This window comes from Chanodichthys erythropterus, chromosome 19 (genome assembly GCF_024489055.1).
Source record: "Chanodichthys erythropterus isolate Z2021 chromosome 19, ASM2448905v1, whole genome shotgun sequence".
NCBI classification, from domain to species: domain Eukaryota; kingdom Metazoa; phylum Chordata; class Actinopteri; order Cypriniformes; family Xenocyprididae; genus Chanodichthys; species Chanodichthys erythropterus.
This window is the reverse complement of record NC_090239.1, coordinates 25,610,206-25,626,607: the sequence shown is the minus strand read 5'-3', so window position 1 is coordinate 25,626,607 and position 16,402 is coordinate 25,610,206. Positions and strand designations below refer to the sequence as shown.

Below are 16,402 nucleotides of genomic sequence, written 5' to 3'. Positions count from 1 at the left end.
TCATGTTTAAATTAAACAGTGACATTACCCTCCTTAGGCCCACCATCAACACGGAATACCCATCGTCCCGTCACATTGACATTGCTGGAGTTAGACAGCTCATTTGCATCAGCCACAGGGATTGAAAAATAATTGGTTGAGTTTATTGTGTCATAGCCAGCCTGAGTAAACAAAAATCAGTCGTCATCAAAAGTCCTTGTAGCACAAGATATTTACAAGTTCTCTAATGTTATCATAGTGCCAGAGTTCAGAGATACAATTCTAATTCTTTCTAACCTGAAAGTGTTTCACCGTGGAGGAGATATTTCCGTAGTTCATCATGACAAAAGACAGAGAGCCACCAGAGACCAAAACAACTTGAAAAGATGATCTCTGTTACAGAAACAGAAAATTATCCTTATAGCTCATAGATAGAATATCATCTTTATGCTTGATTAATTCTGCAGTATTTTAATTAAAAACAATTAATCTTCCCATTTATGTGCTTTAATAATCATAAACAAAGATTTTGGGGAAAAAAAATATTTAAAAATATCTCAAGAAATAAAACTTGCATGTTTTGTGTTGAGCGTCATATTTGATACATTAGGCTTTTATGGCTGATACAGAATGATATAGTGAGAATATGGAGCTCACATTGGAAGAGGAAAAACACAAACTGAGCAAAAATTTACAGTTTGTTGCAGTTACTGACATATATATAGCCAAAAAGTAAGATGAAATTCTGATAGCTTGTAATGTAAATCAATGAGATATTTATAACACTATAACAGACCACTTAAATAAAATCCATATAAATATCACTCTATATCTCCCAATTATGTCTTAGTAAGATTATATTTAAATGCTTAGTTCTATGATCAAAGCTCTGTAGTTTTTATGGGGGCAAAACTTATAATGCAATGCAATACAAGAATAATTGTGAGACAAATAAACACCCAAGGTTTGAAAGTGCATGCTAATTGAAATAAAAACTTACTGTCTCTGTCATTCCAAAGTACGGTACTTTATCCCATGTAGCAATAAAAACCCACGAGGCAGAGAACTTCAGGTTGGGGAAATATTGGTTTATGTCTCTTGAAGCCCGATTCAAGAGAGGACCATCTGTTACTTGTCGGTAAGAGATGGTTCCTCCTACACGATTATTAATGTCTGTCCACAGTGGAGCGATGATGTCTCTAGTCAAGTATGCAGGAAAATAATTGGGATAATGTTGGTGAAACCACTCATCAAAGGTCAGGTCTCCATTATTATTCACCTGTAGGATCAAAATATGTTATCTGGATTTTCAAGTGACATCATCTATGTGGAATATATATTAATGAATATCATTAATGAATGCTTCTTACAAATATTTTGTCATATACACGGCCAAAGTACACAAATGGCTGCAGCAAGGGGATCAGTGGAGAACTTCCATCATCCAACTGTGGGTTTTTCTCATCCTCTACATCTCCATACGGGTAGAATATTCCTAATATTCCCAATAATATCATCATGAGGGTTTCAAGATTTAAAGCAGGAAATTTTATAGTGCCTACTTTTTGCGTTCATGTTATATTTCATGGCTATTTCTGATGTTATATAAAACAGTGAAGTTACCCTTAGGCCCGCTATCAACACGGAATACCCATCGTCCTGGTACATTGACATTGCTGGAGTTGGAGAGTTTATTTTCATCAGCCACAGGTATAGAATAATAATTGGTTGAGTTTATTGTGTCATAGCCAGCCTGAGTAAACAAAAATCAGTCGTCATCAAAAAGTCCTTGTAGTACAAGATATTTACAAGTTCTCTAATGTTATCTTAGTGCCAGAGTTCAGAGATACAATTCTTTCTAACCTGAAAGCGTTGAATCGTAGAGGAGATATTTCCATAGTTCATCATGACAAAAGACAGAGAGCCACCAGAGACCAGAACAACTTGAAAAGATGAACTCTGTTACAGAAACAGAAAATTATCCTAATAGCTCATAGACAGAGAGTAATTCTGTCTTTATTCTTGGTTAATTATGCAGTGCTTTAGCAGTTCATCTGCCCATTTATGTACTTTAATAATCATAAACATACTTTATACAAAACATTTTTAAAAAATCTCAAGAAATAAAAATTGCAATATGTGTTTTGTGTTGAGTGTCATATTTGATATATCAGGCTTTTATGGCTGATACAGAATGACATAGTGAGAATATGGAGCTCACATTGGAAGAGGAAGAATCATAAACTGAGCAAAAATATGCAGTTTGGTGCAGTTGCTGATATTTATATGACCAAAAAGTAAGATGATATTCTGATAGCTTGTAATGTAAATGTCATGATCACCAGCTGGAGTGCCCTTGATGGCCACCAGAGGGCACTCACTCCGGACTATTGCCTCACTATCATGGACTTCATTTCTCATAACTCACTGCCCGGACTCATCAGCCATGATTACATTCAGCTGTTGCTCGTTTACTTGTTAGTGTCTGCCTATATAAACCTGGTTCTTTCAGTCACTCATCGCTACACTCTAAAAAATGCTGGGTTAAAAACAACCCAAGTTGGGTTAAATATGGACAAACCCAGCAGGTTGGGTTAAAGGGCACCTATTATGCCCTCTTTCACAAGATGTAATATAAGTCTCTGGTCTGGTCAAGTTTCAGCTTAAAATACCCCACAAATTTGCCCCTATTTGGGGGTGAGCAAAAGCATGCCTTTTACTATATTAATATATTGCTGGCTAAAAAAATAAATCCAAAATTGGTTGAAAAAAAAGGCTGGGTGAAAACAACCCAATCCCTGGGTTTGTCCATATTTAACCCAGCATTTTTTAGAGTGTAGGTCTTGCATGTCTGTTTGTACTGCTTCTCTGAGCCTTGTATCCTGGTTTTCCCATGTCTTGTTTTTGATTCTTTGCCTGGTCATTTGGATTTCTCAGTGTAGGGACCCCTAAAATGTCTATTTGAATATGATTCATGTTGAGAAATAACATGAATTAAAATGTTTTTTTTTTTTTTAAATTTCAAAATATGATGTAACTGTCTTTTTGTTTATGTCCAGTAAGATATTGTTTAATGCAAGTGTGTTATAATGTGCGCGTGTGTTATAAGTGCATCATTTTGAAGACTTTATATAGTTCTTTGAAATATAAGGCCCAAAGTGTAGAGTAACGTGCTCGTTTTGTTTCTGTTCTTTATTTAAAGTGTATTTCATTATTTAATTTATTTTTTTTGAATCAATGCACTGAGTCAAGACGTATGTGATCGTGACTAATGTTAGGGCTTAACAGCTAGTGACGTTTCAAGTTCGGAACAATAATTGTTGAGGAAGTTATTGGACATTCTTGGATTCATCACATGCTGGACAGATCATGTGGTTCGTCATGGGACGTGGATCTACTCGATTCATTGCATGTTCAGGATTGCTCGTGATGGGAAACAGCGTGTTCATGGTGTACGTAATCTCAACATTACTTCAATTTCATCGGATGGATGTAAGTGAATTCATTGTCAAGACCCAAGCCCCAACGGTAACAAAACTAGTATTTCAACTGCATCACTGACTTGTATATATTTGACTGCGTGACTCTATATAATATTGAACTGAATGAGCTTGTATGTTGTGAAACACAGGTTCCCTTTCGAAAGGGAACTCTACTCTGCGTTTGAAATAAACGATTTGGGGAATGTCACGTGACCCAGGTGTCCGAAAGTCAACTATCAACAACTCCAGTCCCTATTGGCCAGCGACAGCCTATGACGTAATATGGCGCGACCCGGAGTATAAAGGAGCGCCTGGAGAAACAGTCAGTATCTCATCGTCTTTCGGTCCTGTTCTGTCTGATCGCAACTATATCGACTCCGGTAGGGTTTTTATATATGCCTTACAAACGTTCAAGAGAGTGTGTTTATCCGTGTCCCAGGGTTTGACACTTGATGTACATATTTTTCTGGGCGTTTTCTGTCTGGAGAGGAGTGCACATAGACAGTGCTTGAGGGCGCTGTCTGTGTGTTTGTCTGTTGTTTACTGTGAGCGTCTCCCTATCGGGACGCTCCGTTCTCGTTTGGCACTCTTCCCGAGGGAAGAGCTGTCTGCATCTGTGCCTGGTGATTCTGGCCCTGTTTGTGCTGAGGCATAGCGGTGGCTGCAGTCATAGGGCTCGCAGATGAGCTCGTTGGGAGGTTTGAGAGAATTGTATTCTATCTCTCTTCCCAGGGGCTGGCAAGAACGAGTGGATGACGATGACGTTCGTGTTTGACGTCATCACGTCTGGCAGCAAGCGCTCCTCTGGCTGGTGTGTATGCGGAGCTGTTGGTGGTTTTGGGACGCGCTTATAGATGGGCTGCAGCTGCCGTGAGAGCGCGTTAAGAAAGGGGCCGCACGCGGGCGGCTCGATGAGCGGTTTATTTCTGTCCATTAATGTGGCAGCTTCCATGACTTTCCATTCCTTCCTGATCTCCGTGTTTGAGATCGGGAGGGCATGGAAAAATCCCTAGCCATTCAGATTTGTATCTGAGCCCAGACAGACGGGAGGAGGATGGAGCGAGAGTGATATGGGTGATCAATTGTAAATAAACACTGTTGCGTTTGTAATTGATTCCCCAGCTACATAGGGTGATTTTTATCTACCCTCTCCTCTTCTTCTTCCACCTCCTGTGTGTATATATTTATATACAGTGGGCACGGAAAGTATTCAGACCCCCTTAAATTTTTCACTCTTTGTTATATTGCAGCCATTTTTGCAGATTTATTAAAAAAGAAAAACTGGAATATCACATGGTCCTAAGTATTCAGACCCTTCGCTCAGTATTTAGTAGAAGCACCCTTTTGATCTAATACAGCCATGAGTCTTTTTGGGAAAGATGCAACAAGTTTTTCACACCTGGATTTGGGGATCCTCTGCCATTCCTCCTTGCAGATCCTCTCCAGTTCTGTCAGGTTGGATGGTAAACGTTTGTGGACAGCCATTTTTAGGTCTCTCCAGAGATGCTCAATGAGCACTGCTGAGCACTCTGGAGAAGGTTTTTGTCCAGGATATCCCTGTACTTGGCCGCATTCATCTTTCCCTCGATTGCAACCAGTCGTCCTGTCCCTGCAGCTGAAAAACACCCCACAGCATGATGCTGCCACCAACATGCTTCACTGTTGGGACTGTATTGGACAGGTGATGAGCAGTGCCTGGTTTTCTCCACACATACCGCTTAGAATTAAGGCCAAAAATTTCTATCTTGGTCTCATCAGACCAGAGAATCTTATTTCTCACCATCTTAGCAAACTCCATGCGGGCTTTCATGTGTCTTGCACTGAGGAGAGGCTTCCGTCGGGCCACTCTGCCATGAAGCCCCGACTGGTGGAGGGCTGCAGTGATGGTTGACTTTCTACAACTTTCTCCCATCTCCCGACTGCATCTCTGGAGCTCAGCCACAGTGATCTTTGGGTTCTTCTTTACCTCTCTCACCAAGCTCAGTTTGGCCGGATGGCCAGCTCTAGGAAGGGTTCTGGTCGTCCCAAACGTCTTCCATTTAAGGATTATGGAGGCCACTCTGCTCTTAGGAATCTTAAGTGCAGCGGAAATTTTTTTGTAACCTTGGCCAGATCTGTGCCTTGCCACAGTTCTGTTTCTGAGCTCTTCAGGCAGTTCCTTTGACCTCATGATTCTCATTTGCTCTGACATGCACTGTGAGCTGTAAGGTCTTATATAGACAGGTGTGTGGCTTTCCTAATCAAGTCCAATCAGTATAATCAAACACAGCTGGACTCAAATGAAGTAGTAGAACTATCTCAAGGATGATCAGAAGAAATGGACAACACCTGAGTTAAATATATGAGTGTCACAGCAAAGGGTCTGAATACTTAGGACCATGTGATATTTCAGTTTTTCTTTTTTAATAAATCTGCAAAAATGTCAACAATTCTGTGTTTTTCTGTCATTATGGGGTGCTGCGTGTACATTAATGAGGAAAACAAATGAACTTAAATGATTTTAGCAAATGGCTGCAATATAACAAAGAGTGAAAAATTTAAGGGGGTCTGAATACTTTCCGTACCCACTGTATATAATATATATAAACATATATCATGCTCAGATGCTTCTTATGGTCAGACTGATGGCTGGGCCCATAGTGATTATTTATGCCACTGTTTCTGTTTGATAGTAAGAGGATCTTTTAGGCTTAAAAGAACCCTAGATTCCATCCTTTCATGTAAAAAAGGAGTATTAGGAGTCTTCGGTCTTTGAGCCGCAGGAGGGTCTATATTTTATGTGTTTAAAATAAGACCTTATTTTCCTGTATAGTTTTCTGAGCATGTAGTCAAAAAATTAGGGGTTTTTTTTGGGCAAACTGAAGTTGACAGACTGGCTAGAGTATATGTTGTGCAGGCCACAAAATGGCCTCTTAGCCACCTGTTTAGAGTAGCTTGTCATCTGCTGTTTTCTAGATTAGTTTGAGTTAGCACTTGTCACTTCAGTTATTATGTATGTTTAGGTCGGCCCTAATCAGCCGCCTGACATTGTTTGCTTGTGAGCCTAACTTTCTTTCTCTTATCCATGAGATTTGGAGGTGAAACCCAGGCTTCACTAGGCTTGTGGCCCTGTAAGAATGCCCATAGTTTAGCGGCTAGGCTAGAGCTAGGTTAGGTGTGTTATTTACATATAACCCTATGTATACTATCCCTTGTCAGGTTGTATAGTTCCTAGTTCTGGCCTCCTCCCGAGGGAGTTGTTAGGCCATATGCCCATTATCCCCTTGCTATGTAGGTGCAATTGTTCAGTTTAACATCTAGGATGTAGACTGTTTTTAGACTCCCTGATGCTGTTATCTCAGGTGGTAGGCTCTTATCTTTGTGTAGATAAGTTCATGCTGTGTGTGCAAGGCCCCACTTTCTAGAACTTTTATGCTATGGAAAATGTGTTCTTTCCTCTGAGCTACTTGTGTTCTTTTATCAACTTTGAGTTGACGTTGCTAATGTTTAGCATCCATCCTCATTTTATCAACTTTGAGTTGACGTTGCTAATGTTTAGCATCCGTCCTCAGTACAGATTTGAGAATCTGTATAGAGAAAATTATTTTCCTCTTTGAAAATAGCATATACATCAAAGCGCTGCATTTGCTTTAAAGTTCTAGACATTTGCCCTACGTTATATGTGAACTTACTTATGCTGCCACAGGTTAGCACCTGTTCTCATAATAGCAGGCTTTTTCATGTAGCTGCTTTTGGAGACATTGGTGACCTAATATTCCCCATATGTAGGTTTATTGGTGTTACTGTGTGCATCACCTGTTGGATTGCATACTCAGGGTAGTATAAAACCACTTTTTGAGAAAAGCTGGTTTCTATTACCTCTCTTTTTGTGATCTTGTTAAGCTATATTGCATATAACTTTGATTGTAGGCTCTTATGGTTAATTAGCCTCCTTCTAGTTAGCAATTGTATTTCTAACAAGTGCTGGTAGCTGATCATAGTTTGCTCACATAGTTTTCAGTATTTCATGAGCTGAAGCCACGTGTCATTAGAATGGTAAGCCCCAACAGGCCTCCTTTCTAGTTCACATGTTGGCACAGTTTGTGTTTTATTCTGCAAACAGGCTGAACGCCACTTGTTGCTGAGATTGTAGGCCCCGCGGGGCCTCCTTTTTAGCTGACTTGTTGGCAGGATGCCTGGGAATCCGAGAACCCATACCACCATCGGCCACGCCCCACCTCTGTTGAGTAGGTCTTAAGCAGGCCTCTCGTGGAGTTTGGCGGCGTAATGTGCATTCCTTCTCTAAGTAGTGCATGAAAGGTTTTCCACTGAATGCGTGGCTTGATGGTTGATATGGTCTTGGACTGGCTGATGCCACGTGTTTACTACGGTAGGCCTAATAAGGCCTCCTTTTAGTTTACATGTTGGCACAGTATGTGTTATATGGACAAACGGGCTGAATGCCACTTGTTGCTGAGATTGTAGGCCCTATAGGCCTTCTTTTTAGCTGACATACTGGCAGGATGCTTGTGAATCCAATACCACCATTGGCCACGCCCCAGCTCTGTTGAGTAGGCCTTAAGCAGGCCTCTCTTGGAGTATGTGGCGTAATATGCACTCCTTTTAGAAACTAATGTTTGAAGGCATGGCCTAATGGTTGGTATTGTTATGGTCGCCACCTGCTGATGCCACGTGTTTACTAAGGCTCCTGCGTAGCATGTTGGAGTTCAGTTATGTACTCCTCTCACTTTGAGAGTAAAAAGGTGCTTTTTCCGAGTACTGCTCTGAGTGGCTGACCTCTCAGGGTGAGTTCTGGTGGTAAAACCTTACTGAGGGTATAACTACATCAGCCTCCTTGAGTCTGGCACAGTCTGTGTTTTTACTCTACAGTTGCTGAACGCCACTTGTCGCTGAGATTGTAAGCCCCACTAGGCCTCCTTTTTATTTGATTTGCTGGCAGGATGCTTTGGAAAAAACCTGACCACCTTAAAAAAGGCCACGCCCCACCTCAACGTATAAGCCCTAATCAGGCCTGTTCACGTTGGGTGGCAGCGTTCTATGTATTTCTTCTGAGGAAGTTTCAATACTAAATACATCGCTTTTGGGCGGACGGGTTATGGCAGCCACTTGCTGATGCCATATGTTTACTAAGGTAGGCCTCTTCTCGGCCTCCGGTATAGCATTTGGAGTTCAGCTGCGTACTCTTCTCGCTGAGAGAATTTATGGTGCTTTTCTGAGTACTTTGAGTGGCTAGCCCCTCAGGGTGTATGCTGTGGTGAAACCTTACTGAGGTTTGGTTTGAACTGCATCCGTCTCCCTGAGCCTGATCTTATGCTAGTTGAGCTAATAGCCACCTAGATGTCTAAGATGGATGTAACACAGTTCGTATATACGGGAAGAAGGAGGCGGGAACCGGCGAACATTCAACAAAACTTTAATACCAAAATAAACAAAGAACAAAATGAAAGTAATGCCGGCAGACCCTCGCGGACATCTGTCGGCCACACAAACATAATAAAACATAAAATAATATCCAGGCCTGGTCCTCTCTCGTCCTTCACTGTCGTCGCTCCTCCTTTTATGCTCCGGGAGCTCCTCCGTGAGAGACTCAAGGCCAGCGCGCCTCACAGGTGAAGATCATTAACACTCACATCACCGGCCTCGCGCCGTTCCCTCACGGCTCTCGCCCGCCCTGCTCATCACAGTGGATCTATTCAATGCTCCTAAAGATGGCCACTGGACTTATGCCATATGTCTAAAGGTTGCTAGGACCTATTGGCCGCCTTTTTCAGCATAGTGGTATGTTGACGTGTATTTCTCTCTGAGAACCTTTAAATACACTTCTGGTTGGCCAGGGGCCCAGATGATATTTAACCTCCTTTGTGTCTGTTATTTATCATTCTTCGGTGCCTAAGAACTCTGCCACGAGCTGATGCCATGTGTCTGTTGAGGTGATAGGCCCGCATGGGCCTTCCTCGACTATGTGTTGATGTATGTTGTATTCCTCTTGCTTGAAAGAGTAAAAAGGTGCTTTTACTGAGTACACTGCTCATTGGATTGTGTTGGGTAGATTATCATGCGGGTGCTTTGCAGCCTCTTATGCTGCCATTGAAGTTGCCTGTCTGCTGCCAGCAAGACAGGTGTTCAGGGTGGCCCCTCCAGGCCACTTTCTGAATATACTTCTGTTTCACATATAGCTACTATCATGCTGTAGGCCCCTCTTTGGCCTCCATGAGTATGTGCCCATTGCATGGTCTACCTGTTAGGTGAGCTTTGTACTTCCTTTTAGGGTAATGTTTGTAATAGTGCTTAGCTCCCCAAGATGATCATGGTGGTAGGCCTTAATCAGGCCTCCTCCTAAGATTCAGCCCCAGGCTGGTTTGTGCTCCACTGTATCAGGGTTCTCTAGCGCACAGCCTCCTCAGTGCATTAATTAAGCATTGAGTAGATCCTAGGATGAGCGGATTATCTCCCCTCAATAGGAGGGTTCATAGCACTCAGCTGAGTTCTGCTCTCCAGGATGCCCGTCTGTACGAGTGGGTTTGAGTTTGTTTCTGCCTCTTTGCAGTCACTCTTACTTACTATCTTCTATGAAGAATGCGTTTTTAGAGGCTCTTTATTAAGACAGGATTGGCCAAGACTAAGTTTGTCTCTTGACAGACCAGTTCGGCCTCCCTGGTGGCATTGGGGGTGACTTTGTTCCCCTCTAGTGACTGGCCGAGGTTCCCTTCGGTTCCTTGGCCACATTCCCTTAAAGGGACCACTTTCTCTTTGGAAAAGCTGGTTCCAGATGCCTTAACAACTTCTGTAGGCCCTCTGAGGAAGGCCTTCTTGAAGTTCAGTTTGGGCTGTTGGCCAAAGGGAATGCTGTCACTGACAGCCTGGTGTGCACCAAGGGGGAGTTGCCAAGCAGTTCTCTGCTCTCTAACTGCTCTGGAGCCTTTGTCTCAGCCATATTTCTTGGCATGCACTCTCCTCAAGCATGGCGGCGTGGGTATATCGTTCCCCAAAGCATTTACTGCAAACGCAGTGTAGAGTTCCCTTTTGAAAGGGAACGTCTCAAGTTACATATGTAACCATGGTTCCCTGAGAACAGGGAACAAGACTCTGCGTTTCCTTGCCATGTTTCAGGATGCCTGCCTGCAGAACAGTCCCTCAAGATGATAGATACTGACTGTTTCTCCAGGCACTCCTTTATACTCCGGGTCGTTCCGTATTACATCATAGGCTGTCGCCGGCCAATAGGGATTGGAGTTGTTGATAGTTGACTTTCGGACCTGGGTCATGTGATGTTCCCCAAAGCGTTTACTGCAAACGCAGAGTCTCGTTCCCTTTTCTCAGGGAACCATGGTTACATACGTAACCCGAGACGATTTTTTGAAGTGTACAATTGAGGTTAAGAGAAGTGTTTAATTTTCTTTACTGATTTAAGTGATTTTGGAGAAAAGAGTGTTTAACTCTTACAGGTTTTAAATTGGTTATCTTAAAAGTAGTGTCATGATCACCGTCTGTTCCGGTCACTGTTCCTGGACTTCATCTCCCATCATCCTCTCTGTCACTCAACTGCACACACTTCACACTAATCACTAATCACCACACCCAGCTGTAGCTCATTACCTGGACTATAAAGGACTTCCACACACACCACCTCACCGCAAAGTATTGTTTAACATTCATGTTGCAATTTCTGAGCGTTTTTCCCTGTTTGCCTTTCTGTTCCCGACCTTGTCTGTTTCCCGTGTTGATTCTCTGCTGCTTGCCTTTGGACCCCTGGATTGTTTATTGTTTCCTGTTCTATGATCGATATCTGCCTGCCTTTTGACCTACCGCCTGTACCCTGACGTCGTCCCTGCCTGTCCTTTGCTGTTCCTGTTTGCCCCTGATTAACTCTGCCTGTACGACCATCCTCACTGTAAATAAACGCTGCACTTGGATCTCCTGCCTGAGCCTCCCATTCGTAACAGAATACTTCACCACCACAGATCCAGCAGCTTCCGTGAGTGTTTCTATCACCGCCAAGATGAATCCATCTGCCCAGTTAATGGGTCTCCGTCAGGGAGACAGACCCATTGAGGATTATGTCATGGATTTTATCGAATTGGCACCATCAACTTGTTTCAGTGAGGACTGTTTAATGATATTTTTTCACGGTGGATTATCGGACCCGCTCAGCTCCGTCATGCCACTACATGAGATTAACGGGACTTTAGAACAATATATCGAGCTGGCTTTGCAACTGAGCGGGTCTCCCTTTACTGTGGGTGTTGCTGAGGATTTCGACACCTCGCTGTGTCATGTAATGGCCGCCGCGCCTATAGACACTCACAAAATGGCGGTTACTACCACAACAACATCAAGTCAAGTCTCCGCTGATCACCCAGAGCAACGTCACGCCTTCGCTGATCGCCCAGAGCAACGTCACGCCTTCGCTGATCGCCCAGAGCAACGTCACGCCTTCGCTGATCGCCCAGAGCAACGTCACGCCTTCGCTGATCGCCCAGAGCAACGTCACGCCTTCGCTGATCGCCCAGAGCAACGTCACGCCTTCGCTGATCGCCCAGAGCAACGTCACGCCTTCGCTGATCGCCCAGAGCAACGTCACGCCTTCGCTGATCGCCCAGAGCAACGTCACGCCTTCGCTGATCGCCCAGAGCAACGTCACGCCTTCGCTGATCGCCCAGAGCAAAGTCACGTCGCCGCTGATCGCCCAGAGTCACGTCAGGTCTCTAGATCAGTCCGGGAGCGGAGAGGGTTGCGTTCCAGTGTGACCGATCCACCGTTGATTTCAGTCCGAGCAGCTGGCATCCCCAAGTCTCCGTCGGCCGCTTCGCTCTCAAACCCGGTGGCCGCTTCGCACTCAAGCCCGCCGGCCGCTTCGCACTCAAGCCCGCCGGCCGCTTCGCACTCAAGCCCGCCGGCCGCTTCGCACTCAAGCCCGCCGGCCGCTTCGCACTCAAGCCCGCCGGCCGCTTCGCACTCAAGCTCGCCGGTTTCAACGCTCTCAAGCTCGCCGGTTTCAACGCTCTCAAGCTCGCCGGTTTCAACGCTCTCAAGCTCGCCGGTATCCATGGACTCGAGTGCTCTGGACGCAATGGACGAAAAGACTGCTTTGCCAGTGCCCACGGGCAAGATGGCCGCCCCTGCGGTGCGTAAGGATGCAGGGGACGTTCCAGCCACTGACTTCGCTCCAGAATCCACTCCAACCTGGGAACCATCACCTCACCCTCGGAAGAGGAGAAGGAGGAAGAAGGCTTCTTTCTTTCCTCAAGGCTCAGAAGCCTTTCAAGAGGCCGTTGGGGGTCCAGAGACTACTCCAGAGGTCTCTCCCACTGCGCCCAGGTGGCTCGCTCTGCCGGCGCCACCTGTGCTCCTCGCCCTGCCGGCGCCACCTGTGCTCCTCGCCCTGCCGGCGCCACCGGAGCTCCTCGCCCTGCCGGCGCCACCGGAGCTCCTCGCCCTGCCGGCGCCACCCGAGCTCCTCGCCCTGCCGGCGCCACCCGAGCTCCTCGCCCTGCCGGCGCCACCCGAGCTCCTCGCCCTGCCGGCGCCACCCGAGCTCCTCGCCCTGCCGGCGCCACCCGAGCTCCTCGCCCTGCCGGCGCCACCCGAGCTCCTCGCCCTGCCGGCGCCACCCGAGCTCCTCGCCCTGCCGGCGCCATTCAGGCGTCTTGCCCTGCCGGCGCCACCCGAACTCCTTGCCCACGAACCTGCGACGGGCCCCGCTGAAATCCCCAAGAACTTTTTTTGGGGGGGGCAGTATACCTAGGGGTGGGGAGCTAGTGGGTGGGGAGCTAGTGGGTGGGGACCCTGCCCAGTCACTGTTGTCAGGGCCATTTATGGACTGTAGCCCACTTGGGCCATTCATGGACTCATTGCTGAGGCTGCCCAAGCCACCTGACCTGCCGTGGTTGCCCGAGCCACCTGACCTGCCGTGGTCGCCCGAGCCACCTGATCTACCGTGGCCGTCCGAGTCACCTGACCGGCTGTGGTTGCCTGAACCATCCGACCTACTGTGGCTGCCCAGGCCATCTGACCTGCCATGGCCGCCTGAGCCACCTGACCCACCGTGGCTGCCTGAGTCCCTGGGGCTGCATTGGAGATTCCGTCCCCGTCTGCCGTTAGATCTCCAATGCACCCACCCCCCCTCCCTAGCTGTTCCTTTTACGGCGCGAGGACGCGCCTTCCGGGAGGGGGGCATTATGTCATGATCACCGTCTGTTCCGGTCACTGTTCCTGGACTTCATCTCCCATCATCCTCTCTGTCACTCACCTGCACACACTTCACACTAATCACTAATCACCACACCCAGCTGTAGCTCATTACCTGGACTATAAAGGACTTCCACACACACCACCTCACCGCGAAGTATTGTTTAACATTCATGTTGCAATTTCTGAGCGTTTTTCCCTGTTTGCCTTTCTGTTCCCGACCTTGTCTGTTTCCCGTGTTGATTCTTTGCTGCTTGCCTTTGGACCCCTGGATTGTTTATTGTTTCCTGTTCTATGATCGATATCTGCCTGCCTTTTGACCTACCGCCTGTACCCTGACGTCGTCCCTGCCTGTCCTTTGCTGTTCCTGTTTGCCCCTGATTAACTCTGCCTGTACGACCATCCTCACTGTAAATAAACGCTGCACTTGGATCTCCTGCCTGAGCCTCCCATTCGTAACAAGTAGATTGATCACAGTGTACTAAAGTACTAACGGAAAAGGTTAGAAATCGTAGAGAGAAAAAACATTTTGAGACTAAGAAGGTGATTTATATATTTTATTTTTGAGAAAATTAGTAATTTACATACCATTAGGTAAAAGTTTCTCTGTGTCCTATTTATATTTATTTTCAGTTATTGTTTTTTTTTTTTTTTTTTAAAGAGGGGGTATTATTATCTTTATGTAAATAAATAAATCTCTGTTATTCCTTTTCTCCTTAAAAGTTGCATTGTGGTATTTTATCAAGTTTGGCAATTTAACTCATTTAACAAGGTACTGATTTTTGGGATACTATAAAGAATTTTGTCTAATAAATTTTAGTAAAGTGTTTTTTTTTTTTCTTTTTCTAATTGGTATAGGGGAAAAAGTTAATTTGACTATCATCATTTAAAGAGAAAAAAACATTGGCCAAATCCACTATTCAACTGCTGGGAATCCAGGCTTTTCTTATTTGAAAAAATATTAAAATTATTAAATTATTATTAAAGGGTTTGTTTAGGGTTAGTCACCCGAAAATGAAAATAATGTCATTTATTACTCACCGTCATGCCGTTCCACACCTGTAAGACCTTTGTTCATCTTCGGAAACCAAATTAAGTTATTTTTGTTGAAATCCGATGGCTCAGTGAGGCCTCCATAGCCAGCAATGACATTTCCTCTCTCAAGATCCATTAATGTACTAAAACATATTTAAATCAGTTCGTGTGAGTACAGTGGTTCAATATTAACATTATAAAGCGACGAGAATACTTTTGGTGTGCCAAAACAAAATAACGACTTATTTAGTGATGGCCGATTTCAAAACACTGCTTCAGTAAGCTTCGGAGCATTATGAATCTTTGGTGTCGAATCATGATTCGGATCGCGTGTCAAACCTCCAAATTGCTGAAATCACGTGACTTTGGCCCTCTGAAAAACTGATTCGACACAAAAGATTCATAATGCTCCGAAGCTTCCTGAAGCAGTGTTTTGAAATCGGGCATCACTATATAAGTTGTTTGTTTGTTTTTTTTGGTGCACCAAAAATATTCTCGTTGCTTTATAGTATTAATATTGAACCTCTGTACTCACAAGAAACTGATTAAAATATGTTTTTAGTACATTAATGGAGAGGAAATGTCATTGCTCCCTATGCAGGCCTCACTGAGCCATCAAATTTCAACAAAAATATCTTAATTTGCTTTCCGAAGATTTACGAAGGGCTTACGGGTGTAGAACGACATGAGGGTGAGTAATAAATGACATTATTTGCATTTTTGGGTGAACTAACCCTTTAAGAATTGGGTTAAATCAGATTACATCTTCCCTTATCTCAGTTATTGTTTGGATTGCTCTCCTGTGTATGACCTTTTCCTGTTTTTTGACTCTGTTTTTGGATTACTCTAAAGAAAGACTGCATCTGGATCCTCAACCTTCGTGTCTCACAGCAGTTACGTTACAGTAAATCAATGGGATAATTATAACAGTATAACAGACTACTTACATAAAATGCATATAAATATCATTATACTGTATCTCCCAGTTATGTCTTAGTAAGATGATATTTAAATGCTTAGTTTTATGATCAAAGCTCTGTATGTTTTTATGGGGGCATAATATATAATGCAATACAATGATAATTGAGAGACAAACATTCAATGTTTACAAGTGCATGCTAAATGAAAGAAAAACTTACTGTCTCTGTCATTCCAAAGTATGGTACTTTATCCCATGTAGCAATAAAAACCCACGAGGCAGAGAAGTTCACATTGGGAAAATGTTTGTTTATGTCTCTTGAAGCCCGATTTAAGAGATAACCATCAGTTACTTGACGGTAAGAGATGGTTCCTCCTACACGATTATTAATGTCTGTCCACAGTGGAGCGATGATGTCTCTGATCGAGTATGCAGGAAAATAATTGGGGAACCACTGGGAAAGTGGGACATCAAAGGTCAGGTCTCCATTATTATTTACCTGTAGGAACAAAATATGTTATCTGGATTTTCAATTTAATTAATTAATTCATATACTGAGGAATATATATTAATGAATATCATTAATGAATGCTTCTTACAAATATTTTGTCATATACACGGCCAAAGTATACAAATGGCTGCTGCAAGGGGATCAGTGGAGAACTTCCATCATCCAACTGTGGGTTTTTCACATCCTCTACATCTCCATATGGGTAGAATATTCCTAATATTCCCAATAGTAACATTTTGAGTGTTTCAAGTTTTAAAGGAGGAAATTTTATAGTGCCTACTTTTTTCT

General features: G+C 44.2%; 1 protein-coding gene across 1 annotated transcript; it reads right to left on the bottom strand.

The window, feature by feature from the left end:
* Positions 1-11: 11 nt before the first annotated feature.
* On the bottom strand, positions 12-16,349 carry LOC137007537 (nidogen-1-like). The gene is made up of 8 exons (XM_067369078.1): positions 16,203-16,349; positions 15,824-16,102; positions 1,843-1,938; positions 1,603-1,732; positions 1,350-1,474; positions 980-1,258; positions 277-372; positions 12-161 (listed from the first exon to the last, which is right to left on the bottom strand). The coding sequence occupies exons 1-8, from the start codon at positions 16,347-16,349 to the stop codon at positions 12-14; spliced, it is 1,302 nt and encodes a 433-aa protein (XP_067225179.1).
* Between the last annotated feature and the right edge of the window lie 53 nt (positions 16,350-16,402).

Coding starts and splice junctions, on each gene's coding strand:
- LOC137007537 (XM_067369078.1), bottom strand. CDS start 16,349: ATGTTACTATTGGGAATATTAGGAATATTCTACCCATATGGAGATGTA. Junction 1,259..1,349: donor GTGTATATGACAAAATATTT/GTAAGAAGCATT, acceptor TTGATCCTACAG/GTGAATAATAATGGAGACCT. Junction 162..276: donor CCACGGTGAAACACTTTCAG/GTTAGAAAGAAT, acceptor TTGTTTACTCAG/GCTGGCTATGACACAATAAA.